At 40.6% G+C, this 22,416-nt stretch overlaps 1 protein-coding gene across 1 annotated transcript; it reads left to right on the top strand.

Annotated features, from left to right (window-relative positions):
• The first annotated feature begins 4,237 nt into the window (after nucleotides 1–4,237).
• LOC107798797 (defensin-like protein 1) lies at nucleotides 4,238–5,026 on the top strand. The gene is made up of 2 exons (XM_016621836.2): nucleotides 4,238–4,383; nucleotides 4,621–5,026. The coding sequence occupies exons 1-2, from the start codon at nucleotides 4,311–4,313 to the stop codon at nucleotides 4,797–4,799; spliced, it is 252 nt and encodes an 83-aa protein (XP_016477322.1). The 5' UTR covers nucleotides 4,238–4,310; the 3' UTR covers nucleotides 4,800–5,026.
• The last annotated feature ends 17,390 nt before the right edge of the window (nucleotides 5,027–22,416 follow it).

Raw genomic sequence — 22,416 nt, 5'->3', positions numbered from 1 at the left:
ATCTGTTCCTCGAACATCTTGTTAACTAAGTGTTGATATGTGCCCCCAACATTTTTTATCCCGAATGGCATTACATTGTAGCAATAAGTTCCAAACTTACTGATAAACGAGGTCTTTTCCTGATCCTCCGGGTTCATATGAATTTTATTATACCCGGAGTAGGCATCGAGAAAAGTTAGAATCTCGTGGCCAGCAAAGGTGTCGATCATACGATCAAAGTTAGGTAGTGGAAAAGAATCTTTAGGGCATGCATTGTTTAAATCCTTGTAATTTATGTGCATCCTAAGCTTGTTTCCCTTTTAGGAACTACAACTACGTTGGCTAACCACTCAGGGTATTTTATCTCCCGAATAGACCCTATTTTAAGAAGTTTGGTTACCTCCTCCTTTATGAATGCATGCTTCACCTCGGACTGGGGCCTTCTCTTTTGCTTTACCAGTTTGAACCTAGGGTCGATGCTTAGCCGATGTATAGTTATTTTTGGTGGGATCTTTGTCATATATAGATGGCACCAAGCTAAGCAATCCATATTATCGATAAGAAATTGAATGATTTTTTTCCTGAGTTCGGGGGTTAACCTCGTCCCTAGGTATACCTTTTTCTCGGGCATGTGCTTGATCAGTATGACCTGTTCTTGTTCCTCGACCGTTGATTTGGTTACATTTGAATCTTCAGGAAGAACGAAGGTTCGAGGAGTAAGGAAATCCTATTTTTCCTCTTCGATTACATGTTCCTCCTAATTGATCGGGACTAGGATTGGTGATCGCTATTTTGCTGCCTGCTTGCCTTTGGTGTTCAACTTTTTCGAGGTCGAAGGATCTGGTAACGGTGTCACTTTATCGACAACAAACATTTCCTTTGCAACATGTTGTTCTCCATAAATCATTTTCACACCATCCTCTATTGGGAATTTCATCATCTGGTAAAGGGTCGAAGGTATTGCCCTCATGTTGTGGATCCATGGCCTCCCGAGAAGTGCATTATACCTCTGTCGCCTTTGATGACATGGAATTTCATATCTTGAATGGCTCTGGCCACGTTTACTAGTAGGACAATCTCCCCCTTCGTTGTTTCTCTTGTTATGTTGAAACCATTCAGGACTCGGGATGCTGGTACAATTTCATCTTGGTGGTCGAGCTGCTCTACAACCCCCGATCTAATTATGTTTGTTGAGCTACCTAGATCCACTAGAACACGTTTAACATGAATTGTATATAAAAGAATAGAGATTACCGGGGCGACATTGTGAGGATGAGATATGCCTTCTGCTTCCTCATCATAGAATGATAGATCGTCCTTGGGCACATAGCTCCGTGTCCATTTTTCTCTGGTGATCGATACCTTGGTGCATTTGAATACAGGTTTTTATGGGACATCGACATCGCCAATGATCATTTGGATTACATGTTGTGGTTCTTCTTGTTCATTTTTTCTTGCATCTCCCTCCCTGAAGTGGTTGTTAGCTTGATCACTGAGAAATTCTCGAAGGTGACCCTCATTGAACATGTGGGCCATGATACTTACACATCAAGTTCGGATTCCTTTGGGAGGGATCAGTTTGTATAGGCCTGGTCCATTTAGTATCTTTGATCTTTCCAATAGTTTACATAATCCCTGAGTCATCTATACTGAAATTATACTCTAACAATCGAGGTGCCTCCGCAGGGTCGGTATGTTTATCAAACCCATTCTTGCTCATGAGTCCCCGAGAGCTTTGACCTCGATCGTTTCTCCGATCATTTCGAGGAGCGTTACAACCCAAGCCGTTGTTTCTCCGATCGATATATGGCTGGTACCGTGCTTTGTTGGATCTTGATTATCTGTTCGTATACCTTGGGGCTTAGTTGTCAACCTGTTAGGATGAACTGAGCCCGAGAGGGCTCCCAACTGGTCATCCTCGACCTGAATCTTCGATTGGTAATGGTTATGCACGTCCGACCATGTCAAAGCTGGGTACTCAATCAGATTCTGTTTAAATTGTTGAGATGCAGTCGAATTTCTTTCATTCAGACCCTGCATAAAAGCTTGTACTGCCTAGTCATCCAAGACCAGTGGTAATTCCATTCTCTCCATCTGAAACCTAGACACGAACTCCCTCAATATCTCATCATTCCTTTGTCTTATCTTGAATACGTCTGATTTCCTAGTTGCCACCTTTATGGCCCCGGCGTGTGCTTTCACGAAGGCGTCTGGTAACATAGCAAACGAATCAATAGAGTTCGGGGGCAAATTATGTTACCAAATCATGGCTCCTTTCGATAATGTTTCCCCTAAATGTTTTAACAATGCAGATTTGATTTCGCCGCCATTCAAGTCATTTCCTTTGATCCCACAAGTTTATAAGGTAATATGCTCATTAGGGTCGGTTGTCCTGTTATATTTTGGTATATCAGGCATGCGAAACTTCTTGGGGATGGGCATCAGAGCCGCACTTGGTGGGATGACTTTTGTATGAACCTTTTGGTATCCAAACCTTTCAAGACCGCGGGTGCCCCAGATATATGATCAACACGGGAGTTATAAGGCTCCAACTTTTTGTTGTTATCCTCTATCCTCTATTCTCCAGACTTGATCCTCTTGGTTAATTTCTCGAGCATCCTCATAATTGCAGGTTCAGTCCCTGAGCCGTTCTCGTTTAATCTTTCTGGCTCCGGCTCAGTACATCGAGTATTTTCTGGTTCGGCTATACTTGGAGTTTTATTCTAACTTTGAAGTTGAGCATTGGCAATCTGTTGAGCTTGTAGCATCTCGAATATCACTTGGAGGCTGATTCCCCCATCTCCTACACCCTGTGTTCTCTAGCCACCAGATCTGACCTTCATGCGTATTCTTGCCCCAAGGTTTGCTCCTACATCTACATTCAAAGCAACGTGTGAACTAACATACATTGGTTCTACATTTGGCACTTTCCTAGGGTTTATCGTTGGTACATCAACCCATGGAGCATCTATATTGTCATTTTCTCCGTGGAACCCAAGTCCATCATCTCCATGTATGGGTGCATTTTGTGAGTTTGACATGTTTTATCGTGAAATGAAAGAATCTCTGACAAGAACAAGTGTGAAAATAATGTGTGTTATGAGAACCAGTAATGAAATAATCACTATTATCTTAAGCCCCAAGTGTCAAACTATTTACCTCGAAAATACGAGTAATAATTAAACTTGATTTGTGATTTTAAAGATATGTGATTTAGTTAAATACCAATTAATAATCAAGAAATATGAAGTGTAGATGAAGGAAATAAATAAATCAAGCCAGTGTTACATAGGCAATATCGACCTCGAGCATAGTGACCTCGAGATAGGTTAAGGACAATAAGGCAAGAACAGTAAAGTAAGAGCAGTAGAGCTAAAGGACAATTCTGATGAACAATGAGCGAAAAAGTAAGATCGTATATTCTTTGCCAATGAATAGATGATGTTTACAAATTATTGGGGTCCCCTTTATATTGGAGGGGAGCCCTAAATAAGGTACATTTCCATTTACAGTAACGAACCTTATTGGGACAGCTGTATAACCGCCTAGTACGGCCTTGTACTAATTCGTATAAATTTATTCCTGAATTTATGCAATGATCTTGGGGATGTGGCGAGAATCTTGTCCTTCTGTAACAAATTCACCACGGCACTATCTCGGAGTTGATCATATTTGACTCTGATATTCCTCGAACACTTAGGTCTTCGAGCCTCTTATTCTGCCTTTGAGCCCGAGCTTAGTCTTATCGAACTTTTGCCCTAGGTGCAACGTCTCAAGCTTACTAAATTGGGGGCGCCTGATTTAACCGTATACACGCTTAATTAGTCCTTATCCAGAGGAGTTAAAATCTTAGCCCATATGCGTTAACTGATATAAACATTAAAATCTAAGGGTATTTTTTGTTATTGAAATTATTGTTATTTATAAGCAACTATGTATTTAGGTAGAAGTGGCAAAATTGACAATAAATATCGGGGATGAGAATGATATGGTTTTTTTTTTTTTTCAGAGTGCTAACTCAGTTCCTTTGTGCTACGAGGAAATATACTCCTCCTCCATCTTATAAAAAGAAAATAAAGAGGATCCATTTAGTCAAAATTTAGCCAAATATTTAACTTATATAAATTAATCTTTGATTCATTCCTTACACTACTCGTTTCTTCCTTGAATAGCCAACCGCTTGCTTACAGTTTCATTGAATATATTTCGACTAAATCATTAAATTAAGTGTCAGCCCTTTTTATAAATACCTGTCTTCACTCAATGGTTTCCACACGCAAATAATTTAAGGAAAATAGAAAGTTCATTAATTACATCCAATTTATAGGAATATGGCAAAGTCACTAGTGAGCTACACAACTTTCCTTGCTCTCCTCTTGTGCTTCCTCCTCATTTCATCCAATGGTTGGTACTTCTTTCATCGTCATTTTATTTATGAGTATTCTTTATGCCTTTGCACACTTAGACCCTACTAGCTCGCTATGTAATATGAAATATTTATCACTATAATCACTATATGTTGGTATCAAAATTAAATTATACATGCATCCGTATCTATTATTTTTTGAGAAATAATTCACATATTCCAATAAATGATTTTCACCAAAAAATAAACTTATGATAAGTTTTTGTTCCTTACAGAGATGCAAGCGGCAGAGGGCAAACTTTGCCGAAGGAAGAGCAAGACATTTTCTGGCTATTGCTTTATTAGTGAACACTGCGACGAAGAATGCAAAGAGAAAGAGGGGGCTAAGAGGGGTATGTGCATTAAGAAGAGCATCTTCAGACGTTATTGTTACTGCTACCACAAGTGCAAATAAGCATCAAATGCTCTCAGAATTCTCCTTTTTTATGTATAATAAATAAAAAGTGGTGTGTTGTCTTGTGTGTGAAAGAATAAAAATACTACCAATTCACTAGAATTGTAGTAAAATAGTACTAAAGTTTGTCAGTATTATCATACTGTACGGTCTTTTTCTTTGGGTCCGTACTGTATTTTATGGGATCAAGTGAAATAATCTAGATTTATCGAATTTATTTTTTCTTATTCTGATTGAGTTGACTTGGCTATTATTATTCGACAAACTTGTGATGCAAAATATTGCGCCTTATGATGCAATCAAAAGTCCTGTTTCCACAAAAACATTGATGCATGAGGGAAAGGAAAAATATCGATTTATTTGACAAATCATGTAATAAGCAGCTCGCCACGATTCAAATTAGGGGCCAACGATAGGCACTCAATGGGCTTAGTCCCATCAATTGAACCATCAACAAGCTAATTTTTCCCCATACAACACATCTTAATCAAGCTTTAATTTACATGCACCGAGCAAAATACAAGGATATAATGTACGTGGTCAAACTTTATACAATCAGAAGATTGCAAGTAAATCATTAGACAGAGATATAAATCTAGCAAAATGGTTAGCGCACTAACCTTGATCCATTAAAAAAAACCTTGATCCATTAAAACCAGTCTTCTAAACCTTGAACCGCTCTTTAAATACTTTATTCATCTGAGAGATGGGAAAAAGAGAAAGAGAAAAATTGTGCTCCAACTTCAGGGACCAGTCAGAAAAATTGTACTCTAACTTTAGGGATCATCCTTTTCAAAGGTTATGTTGAAATGCCTTTAAAACTAAAAGGTATATTTTCATATGGTATATGTCCAACACGCATATAACAAAAAGAAAATAAGTGATATTTCTTAAGATTATATACTAATACTTTATAGAAGATCATAAAATTGGGCACCTTTTAATTGATAACATGTGCAAATATATTAATATTAAAGTCCCTCGCAAAGATTTTTAACAATCTCCCACTTAGACCATATATATGTCTGAAAAATCATACATAGATAATTGTAACAAACCGACTGGTTGTTTTGGGTTCTAGTATACCGTTCTGCGATTTCAGATTTTCCAAAGGCTTATTTGATGATTTATTACTTGCGAGTATGAATGGTTTTAATCCCGAGAGATTTGGGAGTAATTTGGAAACACTTGGTTCCTAACTAAAAGCTTAACGTTGGAAGAGTTGATCAAAGTCAATATTTTTGGTAAACGATCTCAGATTGGTTGTTTAAAGGTCGCTATGTGTTTGTTTGATGATTTTGAACTTGTACATAAATTTAATTTTGGATGTTCCTTGAAGGTTTTGATCTTATTTGTCGATAGCTGGCAATTTGAAGGAGTTTAGAGTTCCTAAGTTTGACTCAAAGTTGACTTTGATATTATTGGGTTCTGATTAATGTTCTGAGCCTATAAGTAGGTCCGCACAAGTAATTCGGACTTGTATACATAGTGTGTGTAATGATCTGATTGGTTATTTTGAGCTCTAGCATCTCGTTCGATGGTTTAAGGTCACAAGTAGCTTCGCTTTGTGTATTATGACTTGTATGTATGATCGGTTTCGATTTTCATGCATTTCAAAGTTGATATAGAAGGATGATTCTCGTTTTAAAAGTTTAAGTGGTAACGCTGACCGGAGTTTCACTTTTGTGTAGACAGCTCCAGAATGATATTTTAATGATTCCAATAGTTTCGTATGGTGATTTTGGACTTAAGTGTATGTCCGAATGTAGATATGGAGCAGAGTTTGCTAGGAGTTGTTAATAGTCGCATGTGCCAAGTTGGACTGCATCTGCGAGTTCGCAGATGTGGATAATGACTGCAGAAGTGGAAGAGGACAGGCAAGGCCAGGAATCGCAGGTGTGGAGAAGGTTCCATAGGAGCAGACCCGCAGAAGCAGAAGGTTGGGGTCATAAATGAAAAGCAAAAATGCACAACTCTGACCGCAGAAGCGGTTACGAAGAAGCAGAAATATGAGGCGCATGTGCAAAAAGGTTGGACATGATATTAACTCGAAGGGTTTTATGATTTCTCATGTTTGGAAGTGGGGAACTCGACCTACGACGATATTTTGAGCATTGTTTATCCCAATTGAAGGAATAAGTGATATTTATTCGATTTTTGTGTTAGATATTTATTATCCATTTATTATTAAGCCTAATTTTCATGAATCTAAGAAAATATGGATTGGACTATGTTATTGGAGAATGAAATTTAAGGATTTGAGGGTCGATTTGTGGTTGGAATTGGATGATTTTGGCATGGTCGGACTCGTAATTGAATAGGTGTTCGGAATTTATAAATTTCGTCGGTTTCTGAGGTGCTAGCCAAGGATTGACTTTTTTATTTGAGTTAAAGATCGTAGCTCTGATGGTAAGCAACCTCCACATCCAACCAAGAGGTTGTGAGTTCGAGTCTCCCTAGGAGCAAGGTGGGAAGTTCTTGGAGGGAAGGATGCCGGGGGTCTATTTTGAAACAGCCTCTCTACCCCAGGGTAGGGGTAAGGTCTGCGTACACACTACTCTCCCCAGACCCCACTAAGTGGGAATATACTGGGTTGTTGTTGCTGTTGTTGTTGTTGTTATTGTTGTTAAAGATCGTAGCTTTGTCTTTTGGAATCACTTCCTACGGGTTTTATTGATGGTATCGCATTACTTTGACTAGATGTGGATCGTCCGGAGGTCAATACGCATGGGAATGGCTTGTTAGCGGAGTGATTTTACTTGCTTGAGGTAAGTATATTATCTAAACTTGGTTAAGGCATTAATTGCCTGAATTATTTGTGATAGCTATGTGCTATAGTGCGCATATGTACGGGGGTTTGTGTCACGCCCTAAGAACCGAAGAGCGCGACCGGCGCTCAACCGAGTAAACCTGACTGAGCAAGCCTGTTAGGTTTTATTCTACCCAAACTAATCCATGAATAAGGAGGAGATGGACTTCATTAATCATACTTTGTACATATATCATTAACGACTTACATTTCATTTCCATTAGCAACTTCATTCATAATTTTCAGAAATATTACAAGTTTTATACATATGAGAAAAAAATATCTTTGCCAGATATCAATATTTCTAATTCAATTCCAATACCCGACACCACTCACAACCTGTCTACGGAGCCTCTAAATACAACTGAAGAGAAATATGAAAATGCCGGCAAAAAGGCTCTAGCTATACCTCAATATAAAGTACATGATGAACAGATGATATAGGACCCCGAAATGAAGTGGGGCTCACCAAGTTGGCTGAAAAGAGGATGTGCCACTAGCTGCGACCAACACTACCTGCTATGGAACCACCTAAATCCATTTAAAGATGTAGCGCCCCCAGCAAAAGAGACGTTAGTGTCGTCGAATAGCACTAGTATGTATGAGTAAACACCATCGCATTAGAAAGAACTATCATACAAGAATAAAGAAATCATAAACACCATCTCAATAGAAAGAACTATCATACAAGAACAAGGAAATCATAAACACCATCTCAATAGAAAGAACTATCATACAAGAACAAAGAAATCATAAAGATTCAACAAAAGCTTCAAACAATCACCACATCATCAAATAAAAGGAATCACATAGATTTCACATAATTTCCATAGCTTTAGGTTGGGACATTTCATACTGTTGCACCATCATTCACAATACCACTGCCTTCTTGCGCGGAGTCCGATCTCATCCCGATCGGCTAAACTGTCTCATTTGAGACGTATACCTCAATCACAATTTCATTCTCACTTTCCGGTTTCAATATCAGCACAATACCACCATGTGTGTAGCATGGCGTCCGATCATAGCCCGATCGGCTAAGCCGTCTTATCAAGACGTTACCCTTTTCCATTAATCATCTTACTTCATTTTTTTCACATATATTAATTCATCAGCACTTGGGGCCACAATTATCACATCATACTTGGCACTAGGCCACATTTCATAATTCGAGCTCTTTTCCCCCATATTTCACATCAATATCAATTTCAACAACAAGCCATTAAATCCAAGATGTCAAGTACACATGAGAGGAATCATGAATCATGGGCATATACAATATTTTAGAAATCATACACCTGAAGCTCATTAGTAATGTAACTTTAGACACAAAGGATTCTTCCAAAAAGGAGGGGACACACCAAACTACAATAGAAACACGCATCAAAGGCATAAACAAACAATTACACCAATTATTCTTGAATTACTCTTTTCTAATCACGATAATATACAATTTCAACATCGAAGTATGTAACAACTCGGATCACATTGGATGTACTTATAAGGCAAAACATTATCTCCAACAGCCACTTATGGGCATAAATTGTGTACAAAGCCTTTAAGGCACTTTATTATTGATGTCTTTTATGGAAAGCAGAGTCAAGGCTCATTTCATAATCTGTTCACATTTTCTCATGTCATAGACATCACCAGGCATAATTATAACTCAAGTCCTCGGCACGTTGACCACACTCATTTTCCCAAATTCGTTTCAAACATCTTTATAGATTACCAACAACTAGACGCAATCAATCAAATACATTTGGTACACATAAGAACAATTAGAAGGATCAACCATAACGAGTTTTTTCACACAATTTGGCATAACAATCTCAGTTTAAACTTTACTTGAAGTCTAGGCATTTCAATACATGGTTTACATTCTTCTCATATCCTTAAATTACCAAGGATAGCATATTGAACTCATTAAGACACACCTTTCATGTATATATTTGGAAACACCAATTCATATGAAATAACAATCAATACATCAATCAAATTTTGGTCTTAACAACACTTGCATGGACACCAAAGGAGCTCAATTTCTAAGAATAGGAGGTTTTAGCCATACATACCTTGTTTAATCTTTCCTTAAGTTACTATAATGCACCAACATCTCTAGCAGTAATAATCTATAAGGAGAGAGCGAAAATCAATTAACAATTTAGAAAGATTTCCCATGGTGTAACTCCCTTAGGAATTTCATCAAACACCTAATCATGTGAAATAGACTACAAGGTTCTACAATGGAAATTCTTTCTTCCCTTATCCAATTTCATCAAGAACTACCAATAATAGTTGATTAATCCCACATACTATAGCTTAATGTCACATGCATGGCCTATTTCTAACCCCACAATATATTTTTGAACTCATATTCTCATATATGAAATATTAGAAGTAGAACTTACCCGGAAGATAGTGAGCTAGAGATTAGCATGCTTGATTCTTGGGGGTTTGTGCAAGATTGATGATTAGGAGGCTAGGTTCCCTCTTTCTCTCTCTAAAATTCTCTCACCTCTCTCTAGAGTTAGCATAAAATAGTCCCAAATGAAGCCCCAAAGCTTATTTATCAAAGTGGGTTCGGATATAAAAATTTCCAAAAATGACCCCCGAAGTCAAATATGTGGTGCAATTATGCTATAGCATAATTGAAATGTGGGTTGCATTCTTGTAGCATAATCATTATGCGATAGCATAATCGACAGCATATTCGATTAGTCTACAGCATGATCAACATGCGACAGCATAACATTTTGCCCGACACTACTTCATTATGCGACATATATGCGGTCCGCATGCTCGTTTTGAGATCGCAAAATTGGTCACAAATCCAGTCTTTGGTAATTTGATCATAACTTTGTGTAGGATTGTCCAAATGGCGAACGGTTTGAAGAGATAGAAACTAGACTTGAAAACCTTTCATTTGAAAGGTTGTTCAGCATATATAACTTTATATATATTTAGATATGATCATCCAAAGTGTGGACTTGTGCAAACTCATTTGGAATTTTAGCCCATTATGAAATTTTCTAATTTGACTTAGACTTAGGCCTCCCATTAGACCCCACATTACACATTATAAGACTTATACACTTATTTACCAAGTCCAATTGATGCCCATCATGTTAATAGCATATAAAATATTATAATTAGCTTACTTGGCACCACGAAATCCTAAATTACTTAGCGAAATTTTCCGGGGCATTACAGTTTGATCCCACGTGCGAGCACTAGGTTATTTATCTATGCTCAGGGTAGTCTGTAGGCTATGATATGCCTAAAGTTGACTATTAAACTTTAAGTTATAATATTTCTTATATTTGTGACCTTGTTTCAAACTATTTGAGCCATATTTGAGGCTACATAGAGGTTAAATCCCTGAATGAACTTGATAAATGCTATTTCTGTGATGAAATTCCTGATTTGAGCTATGATAGTAAACTTTGCACATCCCTACATTTTAGAATGTCATGTATACCAATCTAGGAGCATGAAATATGTTATTCATTCATCACATACATGTATTCCTATTTATTTGTTCTTGTGTGATATAATTGGACTGGATGTATGTGACCACGTAGGGCGGATTGTGTTGTTATGCCTGTGACCAAGTCGGGAGGATTTGAATCGTCCAAAGGTTGTTTCACATGGGAATGGCTTCTTAGAGTATTGATTTAGCTTGTTTGAGGTAAGTATCTTGCCTAACTTTTGGTGGGAGAATTATCCCTTAGGATTTGACTTATTTGCTTAATTGAGTTATGTGTAAATGATGTGTATACGGGGTGACGATGTGACGACCCAGCCAGTCATCTCATGAGTTACCGCTCTGTTTCCCCCATTTCTGCTTCTAATTGCTTTGTTTATCGGTGCTATATGTGATTAGGTTGGTTGGCTCGGGTTCGGAAAGGAATTGGTAAGGTTTGAGACACTTAGTCTCTTTTGAGGAAGCTTAAGTTGGAAAAGTCAACTAGATGTTGACTTATGAGTTAGAGGGCTCAGATATGAGTTCTGATTGTTTGGTTAGCTTTGAGAGGTGATTTTGGACTTAGGAATGTGATCAGAATGAGTTTTGGAGGTCCGGAGTAAATTTAGGCTTAAATTGGTAAAATTAGATTTTTGGCGAATTCCGGTTGATAGGTAAGATTTTGATATAGGGGTCGGAATGGAATTCGGAGAGTTGGAGTAGTTCTATTGTTTCATTTGGGATGTGTGTGTAAAGTTTCGGGTCATTCGGACGTGGTTTGGTTAGGTTTTTGATCAAATGCGTAATTTAGAAGATTTTGGAAACTTAGGCTTGAATCCGATGAGTTTTGGTTGATTCGATATTGTTTGAGTTGTTTTGAGGATTGGTATAAGTTCGAATAAAGTTATGGGTCATGTTTGTTCTTTTGGTTGAGGTCCCGATGGCCTTAGGGTGATTTCGGGTGGTTGTCAGAGAGTTTGGGAAATTTGAGAAGCTGCAGATTTTTCTATTTTGTATTTCCGCACCTGCGGATTGGGGACGAAGGGCAGGAGCCGCAGATGCGGTTGGCTTACCGCACCTGCAATACTGCAGGTGCGGCTACTTGGTCGCAGATGCGGTTTTGGGACCATTAAGTGAAAGCCGCAGAAGTGGCTTATAGACTGCAAATGCGGTACCGCATAAGCGGTATCTGGGTTGCAGGTGTGGAATCCTTAGGCCAAAATGTATATATTGTTTTCTTCGCGAAATTTTCCTAAGTACTCCATTTTTAAAGACGGGAAAGAGGCTAAGGTAGTGGATTTCAAGAGAAATAAAGGGATATTAGTTGGGTAAGTTCCCTAAGCTTCATTATTTGGGTTTATGATCATTTTTCCATTGTTTAATCATGGTATTAGTGGAGATTAAGGAAGAAAAATTGGGGATTAGGGCTTGAGATTAAGAGACTTTAAAATGAAAATTTGAGGGGTCATTTGGACTCCAATTTCAGTGTTCTTGGTATGTATAGACTCGTGGAAGGATAAGGATTCCGTTGATGTGATTTTTATTGAGTTTCGAGACATGGGCCCGGGGGTCGGATTTGGCCAATTTCGAGATTTTTGGTTTAATTTGATTATTTTCGCTTGGGCTTTATTCCCTTAGCATAGTGTGACGCCGTGATTCTGATTTTGGATAGATTTGATGTGAGTGGAGGCCGATTTGAGGGGTAAAAGTGTCGTGGAGTAGTATTTTGCCGGTTTATGGTAAGTAACCTTTGTAAATCTAGAACTGAGGGTACAAAACTCCAGTATTTGACTTGTTTTGATAAATGAGTTGACGCACATGCTAGGTGACGAGCGTGTGGGTGTGCACTGGTAGGGATTTGTGACTTGATCCATCCCATAGCGACTATTAAGCCACGTATTTGATTTGGAACCTTATGATATTCCGTACTTTAGTCATTTATACTATATTATGGGTTGTATGCCATGTTTGGGGCCTTCTGCCGATCTGTTGAAACCCTTACGGGCTTATTTACTGTTTTTCCTTACTCTACTTATTGAAAGCATATCCTCAGTTATGTTTTACTTGTTTAATATTTAAAACTGGTTTTATCACTCTACTTTTAAATGTGAGGACTATTTGGACTGAGTTCCCTAATTTCTACTATTGTGTCCGAGAGGCTATGAGGTTAATGACTGAGAGAGGTTGAGAACCTAATGGTGAGGATATTTATATATGTATGAGTTATGGATCGGGCTGCACGCCGCAACGATACTTATATGGACCGGGCTGCACATCGCAACGATATATATATATATATATTTTGGACCGGGCTACGGGCCGCAGCGATAAGATGCTTGGGCTGTAGGAGCCCCTCCGGAGTCTGTACATCCCCAGTAAGCATAATCGACTATAAATTATGGATCGGGCTGCATGCTGCAGCGGTTACTATGATTATTATTATTATGAGATATTAATGAGATTGAGTGCTGAGAGTGAGTACGGAGTGACGAGAGTTGAGTCACGAGTGATTGAGAGGCTGCCCCAGAGGCCATATTCTGAGTGATACCTTGCCCGAGGGGCCCAATTATGGTGTTTTCACTGATTTCGCTCTTCCTTTAAATAAGCCTCTGTTGGAAAAATTGCTAAGTATATGATTTCGAGTATTCAAATTGAAATTGATGATTATACAATGAAACTGGTTTCAAACTGTGGAGTTTGATCAGTTATCCTATTGTTTATTCATTTGTATGATTTTGAACAGCTCATCACTGCTTTCAGACCTTATTTACTTTAGTTACTTACTAAGTTGACGTACTCGTTACTCTCTGCACCATGTGTGCAGATCCAGGTGCCCAAGCGGCAGAGTGAGGGTCCTCAGCATTATCAGAGTTTGCCGGAGACTGCAAGGTAGCTGCATGACATCTGCAGCCTTGCTTTCTTCCTTTATCCTTGTTTTTCTGCATTTTAGACTTGTTTTGTATCAGACAGTCAGATTTGTATATGTTAGAGGCTCTAGACTTGTGACACCAGATGGTTGGGCTCTATTGGTTTAACATTGTATTGATTTCTGCACCTTTTGGCTGTTTTATGCACTTCTTATGAAAAATTTGGGTGTTAGAAAAATGGTTTTATAAAAGGAATTTGTTGTAGTTAATGGTTTGGGTTGGCTTGCCTAGTAATGTGATAGGCACCATCACGACCGGGCATTTGGGGTCGTGATAAGTTGGTATCAGAGCCTAGGTTACATAGGTCTCGCGAGTCTTGAGCCGGTTTAGTAGAGTCTCGCAGATAGGTACGGAGACGTCTGTACTTATTCTCGGGAGGCTGCAGAACCTTTAGGAAAAAACTTCATACTCTTGAAATTCTTGTCGTGTGAATCTGTTGATCCAAGTACTAAATCTCTATTATTCCATTCTCTCACAGATGGTGAGGACACGTGCTACCAGGCAAGATGGACGACCACCAGTACCACCTGCTGGGGCCACTAGAGACCGAGGACGCGGTCGAGGCCATGGTAGGGGCAGAGCAGCTAGGGAATCACCTGCAGATCCACCAACTGCCCCAATTCAGGATTATGTCCCAAATGTGGATGCTACAGAAGCACCAGCTCAGCCACCCGCCATGCCTATTGTGATTCCAGGCTTTCAAGAGGCTTTAGCTCAGATCTTGTCAGTGTGTACCAGTTTGGCTCAGATGCTCTCAGTTACTACGACCGCAGCTACTTCTCAAGCCGGGAGAGGCACCTAGACTCCTGTTGCTCGCACACCTGAGCAAGTTGTGCATGGACTCCAGACACTGGGGGCACCTCCAGCCTAACCGGTTGTACCAGCTTATGAGTACGTGGTACCAGTTATGCCGGACGACGAGCAGCGTCGACTAGAGAGGTTTGGTAGACTTCAGCCTCCGACTTTCAGCGAGGCAGAGGGCGAGGATGCCCAGGGTTTCTTGGATAAGTGCTAGAGGATGCTTTATACAGAAGGTATTCTAGAGACTAGTGGTGTAGCTTTTACCACCTTTCAGTTTTTTGGGGCTGACTTCACTTGGTGGGAGGCGTATGAGAGGCATAGGCCTGTTGGTGTAGCGCCCCTTACCTGGCAGCAGTTATCTGTTCTTTTTCTGGAGAAGTATGTACCACAGTCTTGCCGAGAGGAGTTGTGCAGGCAGTTCGAGCAGTTGTGTTAGGGAGAGATGATTGTGACACGTATGAGATGCGATTCTCTGAGTTAGCGCATCATGCATTTTGGTTGGTTCCGACTGATAAATAGAGGATTATGAGGTTTGTTGATGGTCTCACATATCAGCTTCAGATTCTCATGACTAGGGAAAGGGTGACAGGTGCTACTATCGATGACGTTGTTGACATCGCCTGTGAGATTGAGTCGGTTCGCCGTCAAGAGCGAGAGGAGATGGAGGCCAAGAGACCTCGGGGATTTGATAGCTTTAGTAGTGCTCCTTCGAGAGGTAAGTTCCAGTAGGGCAGAGACCACCCATTCAGGCAGGCTCATTCAGCTTGCCCAGGTTATCGTGGGGCATCATCGGGTCATGGTTCTCACAATTCTCATCAGGGCCACTCATCACTCAGTGCCCTTCCAGCCCAGAGTTTATCCCGTACTCCATCAGTTCAAGGTTCTTCCATGCCAGGTCCTTATACTGGTCACTCCAGTGCCAGGGGTTCCCTTTAGTCCCCATCTCCAGCACCGGAGAGTTGTTATGAGTGTGGAAAGTTTGGGTATATGAGGAGGCAGTGTCCTCGTCTTCGTGATAGTCCGTCTCAGCAGAGGGGTCAGCCCTCGACTTTAGCTCCAGTTGCTTCACCACCCGCCCAGCTAGCTAGGGGTGGAGGTCAGTCAACTAGGGGTTGCCCAAGAGGGGGAGGTCAATCAGGTGGTGGTCAGGCTCATTTCTATGCCCTCCCGGTTAGACCAGATACTGCTGCTTCAGATGCCGTGATTTTAGGTATTTCAGTCTGCCACAGAGATGCCTTTGTATTATTTGATCCCGGTTCCACCTTTTCTTATGTGTCATCATACTTTGCCTGTTATTTGGATATGCCTCGAGAGTATCTTATTTCACCTATTCATGTATCTACTCCAATGGCTGATACTGTTGTCGTAGACCGTGTGTATTGGTCGTGTGTGGTGAATATTGGGGGTCTGGAGACTCGAGTGGATCTTTTATTATTGTGTATGGTGGATTTTGATATCATTTTGGGCATGGATTGTCTATCTCCAAGTTGTGCTATTCTAGACTGTCATGCCAAGACAGCCACATTGGCTATACCGGGTGTGCCACAGATCGAGTGGCGAGGTTTAACTGATTATGTTCCCAGTAGAGTAATCTCATTCTTGAAGGCCCAATGTATGGTTGGGAAGGGATGTCTTTCGTATCTAGCCTTTGTGAGGGATTTCGGTGTAGAGACTCCCAGTATTGATTCTGTCCCAGTTGTGAGGGATTTTCCTGATGTGTTTCCTGTAGACCTACTGGGTATGTCACCAGATAGGGATATTGATTTTGGTATTGACCTGGTGTTGGGCACTCAGCCCATTTCTATCCCATCGTATCGTATGGCACCAGCGAAGTTGAAGAAGTTAAAGGAGAAGCTTCAAGAAATCCTTGATAAGGGGTTTATTCGGCCTAGTGTGTCACCTTGGGGTGTGCCGGTTCTATTTGTGAAGAAGAAGGATGGAACTATGAGGATGTGCATTGATTATAGGCAATTGAACAAGGTAACAGTTAAGAACAAGTATCCCTTGACTCGTATTGATAATTTATTCGACCAGCTTTAGGGAGCGAGAGTGTTCTCCAAGATTGATCTCTATTCAGGTTATCACTAGTTGAAGACCAGGGACTCGGATATTCTTAAGACCACTTTCAGGACCCGATATGGTCATTATGAGTTCTTAGTAATGTCTTTTGGGCTGACCAATGCCCCAGCAGCATTCATGCATTTGGTGAACAGCGTGTTCCGGCCCTATCTTGATTCATTTGTCATAGTCTTCATTGATGATATTCTGGTGTATTCGCGTAGTCAGGAGGAGGACGCGGAGCATTTGAGAATTGTTTTGCAGAGATTGAGGGAGGAGAAGCTTTATGCAAAATTCTCCAAGTGTGAGTTTTGGCTCATTTCAGTGGCTTTATTGGGGTACATGGTGTCCATCGAGGGTATTCAGGTTGATCCTAAAAAGATAGAGGTGGTTCAGAGTTATCCTAGACCGTCCTCAGCCATAGAGATTCGCAACTTTCTTGGTTTGACAGGCTATTATCGCCGGTTTATTCAGGGATTCTCGTCTATCGCATCGCCCTTGGCCAAGTTGACTCAGAATGTTGCTTCATTTGTATGGTCGGATGAGTGTAAGGAGAGCTTTCAGTAGCTCAAGACAGCCTTGACCACAATTCTCGTGTTAGTTTTACCATCAGCTTCAGGTTTATATACCGTGTATTGTGATGCTTCGAGAGTTGGTATTGGTTGTGTATTGATGCAGGAGGGTGGAGTTATTGCTTATGCTTCTCGTCAGTTGAATCCCCATGAGAAGAACTACCCCATTCAAGATTTGGAGTTGGCTACCATAGTTTACGCGTTGAAGATTTGGAGGCATTACTTGTATGGTGTGTCTTGCGAGGTGTTTACTGATCATCGTAGCCTCCAACATTTGTTCAAATAGAAGGATCTCAATTTGAGGCAGCGGAGGTGGTTGGAGTTTCTTAAGGATTATGATATCACAATATTGTACCATCCGGGGAAGGCCAATGTGGTGGTCGATGCTTTGAGCCGAAAGGCGGTGAGTATGGGGAGTTTGACATATATTCCAGTTGGGAAGAGATTGATGTTCAGGCCTTGGCCAATCAGTTTATGAGGTTAGATGGTTCGGAGCCCAGTCGGGTATTGGCTTGCATGGTTTCTCGGTCTTCCTTATATGTTCGCATCAAAAAGCGCCAGTATGATGATCCGTATTTTCTTGTCCTTAAGGACAGAGTTAAGCATGATGATGCTAGAGATGCGGTTACAGGTGATGATGGGGTGTTGAGGATACAGGGCCGGATATGTGTGCCCAATGTGGATGGGCTTCGGGAGTTGATTCTGGAGGAGGCACATAGCTCGCGGTATTCCATTCATTCGGGTGTCGCAAAGATGTATCAGGATTTGAGGCAGCATTATTGGTGGAGAAGAATGAAGAAAGATATTATGGGATTTGTAGCTCGGTGTCTCAATTGTCAGCAGGTGAAATATGAGCATCAGAGATCGGGTGGCTTTCTTCAATAGATGGATATTCCAGAGTGGAAGTGGGAGATGATCATTATGGACTTTGTAGTTGGACTTCCACGAACTTTGAGGAAATTCGATGCTATTTGGGTGATTGTGGATCGGCTGACCAAGTCCGTGCACTTCATTCCTGTGTGTACTACCTATTCTTTAGAGCGGTTGGCAGAGATCTATATCCAGGAGAATGTTCGTTTGCATGGTGTCCCAGTTTCCATCATTTCGGATAGGGGCACTCAGTTTACCTTGCATTTTTGGAGGTCTGTGCAGCGAGGGTTGGGTACTCAGGTCGAGTTGAGCACAGCTTTTCACCCTCAAACGGACGGGTAGTCTGAGCGCACTATTCATATATTGGAGGGCATGTTGCGTGCTTGTGTCATTGATTTCGGAGGGTCATGGGATCAGTTTCTACCGCTTGCAGAGTTTGCTTATAACAATAACTACCAGTCGAGAATTCAGATGGCTCCGTATGAGGCTTTGTGTGGGAGGCGGTGTAGATCTCCAGTTGGTTGGTTCGAGCCCGGTAAGGCTAGGCTATTGGGGACAGACCTGGTGCAGGATGCTTTAGAAAAGGTGAAGGTAATTCAGGAGTGGCTTTGTACGACACAGTAGAGGAATAAGAGTTATGCTGGCAGGAAGGTTCGAGATATGTCTTACATGGTTGGCGAAAAGGTTCTGTTGAAGGTTTCACCCAGGAAGGATGTTTTGAGATTTGGATCGTTAGGTTCGAAAGTTGATGTCAAAGGATATAGCTTCAGTGAAAGTGCAGTAGAGAGGTCGGCTCATGGAGGAGGCTACCTGGGATACCGAGCAAGAGATGCAGAGCAAATATCCTCACATGTTTGAGGCTTCATGTATGTTTCTTGACTCATTCGAGGACGAACATTTTTTTAAGTAGGGGAGGATGTGACGACCCGGCCAATCGTCTCATGAGTTACCGCTCTGTTTCCCCATATCTGCTTCTTATTGCTTTATTTATCAGTTCTATATGTGATCGGGTCGGTTGGCTCGGGTTCGAAAAGGAATTGGTAATGTTTAAGACACTTAGTCTCTTTTGTGGAAGCTTAAGTTGAAAAAGTCAATCGGATGTTGACTTATGAGTTAGATGGATCGGATGTGAGTTACGATGGTTCGATTAGCTTCGAGAGGTGATTTGGGACTTAGGAGCATGATCGGAATGAGTTTTGGAGGTCCAGAGTAGATTTAGGCTTGAATTGGCGAAATAGGATTTTTAGCGAATTCCGATTGATAGGTGAGATTTTGATATATCGGTCAGAATGGAATTCCGAGAGTTGCAGTAGTTTCAATGTGTCATTTGGGATATGTGTGTAAAAGTTTAGGTCATTCGGACGTGTTTTGGTTTGGTTTTTGATCAAAAGCGTAATTTAGAAGATTTTGGAAAGTTTGGTTTGAATCCGATTAGTTTTGGTTGATTCGATGTTGTTTGAGTTATTTTGAGGATTTGTGTAAGTTCGAATAAGGTTATGGGTCATGTTTGTACTTTTGGTTGAGGTCCCGGGGCCTCGGGGTGGTTTAGGATGGTTGTCGGAGAGTTTGGGAAATTTGAGAAGCTGTAGATTTTTCTGTTCTGGTATTTCCGCACCTGCGGATTGGGGACCGCAGGTGCAATGCCACAGATGTGAGGAAATTACCGCAGAAGCGGTCAAGGAGGAGAAGGGCAGGAGCGCAGATGCGGTTGGCTGACTGCACCTGCGATGGAGTATGTGTGGCTACTTGGTTGCAGATGCGGTTTTGGGACCATTAAGTGAAAGCCGCAGAAGTGGCTTATAGACTGCAAATGCGGTACCGCATAAGCGGTATCTAGGTTGCAGGTGTGGAATCCTTAGGCCAAAATGTATATATTGTTTTCTTCGCGAAATTTTCCTAAGTACTCCATTTTTAAAGACGGGAAAGAGGCTAAGGCAGTGGATTTCAAGAGAAATCAAGGGATATTAGTTGGGTAAGTTCCCTAAGCTTCATTATTTGGGATTATGATCATTTTTCCATTATTTAATCATGGTATTAGTGGAGATTAAGGAAGAAAAATTGGGGATTAGGGCTTGAGATTAAGAGACTTTAAAATGAAAATTTGAGGGGTCATTTGGACTCCGATTTCAGTGTTCATGGTATGTATGAACTCATGGAAGGATAAGGATTCCGTTGATGTGATTTTTATTGAGTTTCAAGACGTGGGCCCGGGGGTCGAGTTTGGCCAATTTTGAGATTTTTGGTTTAATTTGATTATTTTCGCTTGGGCTTCGTCCCCTTAGCATAGTTTGACGCCGTGATTATGATTTTTGGATAGATTCAACATGAGTGGAGGCCGATTCGAGAGGCAAAGGCGTCGCGGAGTAGTATTTTACCCGTTTGAGGTAAGTAACCATTATAAATCTAGAACTGAGGGTACAAAATCCCGGTATTTGACTTGTTTTGATAAATGCGGTGACGCACATGCTAGGTGACGAGCATGTGGGCGTGCACCGGTAGGGATTTGTGAATTGGTTCGTCCCGTAGCGACTATTAAGCCGCGTATTTGATTTGGAACCTTATGATATTCTGTACTTTAGTCATTTATACTATATTATGGGCTGTATGCCATGTTTGGGGCCTTGTGCCGATCTATTGAGACCCTTGGGGGTATTTCTACTGTTTTTCCCCACTCTACTTGTTTAAAGCATATCCTCAGTCATGTTTTACCTGTTTAATGTTTAAAACTTGTTTTATCACTCTACTTTTAAATGTGAGGACCGTTTGGACTGACTTCCCTAATTTTTACTGTTGTACCCGAGAGGCTGTGAGGTTAATGATTAAGAGAGGTTGAGAACCTAATGGTGAGGATATTTATAAATGTATGAGTTATGGATCGGGCTGCACGCCACAGCGATACTTATACAGATCAAGTTGCACGATGCAGTGATATATATTGGATCGGGCTGCGCGCCGCAACGATATGACGCTTGGGCTGTAGGAGCCTTTCCGGAGTCTGTACACCCCTAGTAAGTGTAGTCGACTATAAATTATGGATCAGTCTGCACGCCGCAGCGGTTACTATGATTATTATTATTATGAGATATTAATGAGCTTGAGTGCTGAAAGTAAGTACGGAGTGACGAGAGTTGAGTCACGAGTGAGTGAGAGGCTGCCCGGGAGGCCATATTTTGAGTGATACCTTGCCCGAGGGGCCCAGTTATGATATTTTCACTGATTTCACTCTTCCTTTAAATAAGCCTCTGTTTGAAAAATTGCTAAGTATATGATTTCAAGTATTTAAACTAAAATTGATGATTTTACAACGAAGCTTATTTTAAACTGTGGAGTTTGATTTGTTATCTTGTTGTTTATGCATTTGTATGATTTTTAACTACTCATCACTGCTTTCAAACCTTATTTACTTTAGTTACTTACCGAGTTGGCGTACTCACGTTACTCCCTGCACCGTGTGTGCAGATCCAGGTGCCCGAGCGGCAGGGCAAGGGTCCTCAACATTATTAGAGTTTGTCGGAGACTACAAGGTAGTTGCATGGTGTCTGCAGCCCTGCTTTCTTTCTCTATCCTTGTTTTTCCGCATTTTAGACTTGTTTTGTATCAGACAGTCAGATTTGTATATGCTAGAGGCTCTAGACTTGTGACACCAGATGGTTGGGCTCTGTTGGTTTAACATTGTATTGATTTCCGCACCGTTTGGCTGTTTTATGCACTTCTTATGAAAAATTAAGGTTTTAAACTTGTGTTAAAAAAATGGTTTTATAAAAGGAATTTGTTGTAGTTAATGGTTTGGGTTGGCTTGCCTAGTAATGTGAGGCGCCATCACGATCGGGCATTTGGGGTCGTGACAGACGAGTGTGTAAACAGGCGTATGCATTCCTTATGACCAGATTTGACCCCATGTTGCTTTTATTGCCTTATTTTTATTATCCGTGAATTCTTTAATATGGTTACTTTTCGGAGAATTCCTAGTTGCCTAAACTTGAGGAACCCCTAATTTGAGGCTTTACAAATATAATAGTTAAATCATTAATTATTCATTGATTATTCATTTTCTAAGTGAATAATATAATTCTTATTCATATTTGATCCATTTTTAAAAGATTAATTATACAAC

The sequence above is a fragment of the Nicotiana tabacum genome, chromosome 18, assembly GCF_000715075.1.
Source record: "Nicotiana tabacum cultivar K326 chromosome 18, ASM71507v2, whole genome shotgun sequence".
Taxonomy (NCBI): Eukaryota; Viridiplantae; Streptophyta; class Magnoliopsida; order Solanales; family Solanaceae; genus Nicotiana; species Nicotiana tabacum.
The sequence above is the reverse complement of the archived record's forward strand: the minus strand, read 5'-3'. Positions and strand labels throughout refer to the sequence as shown.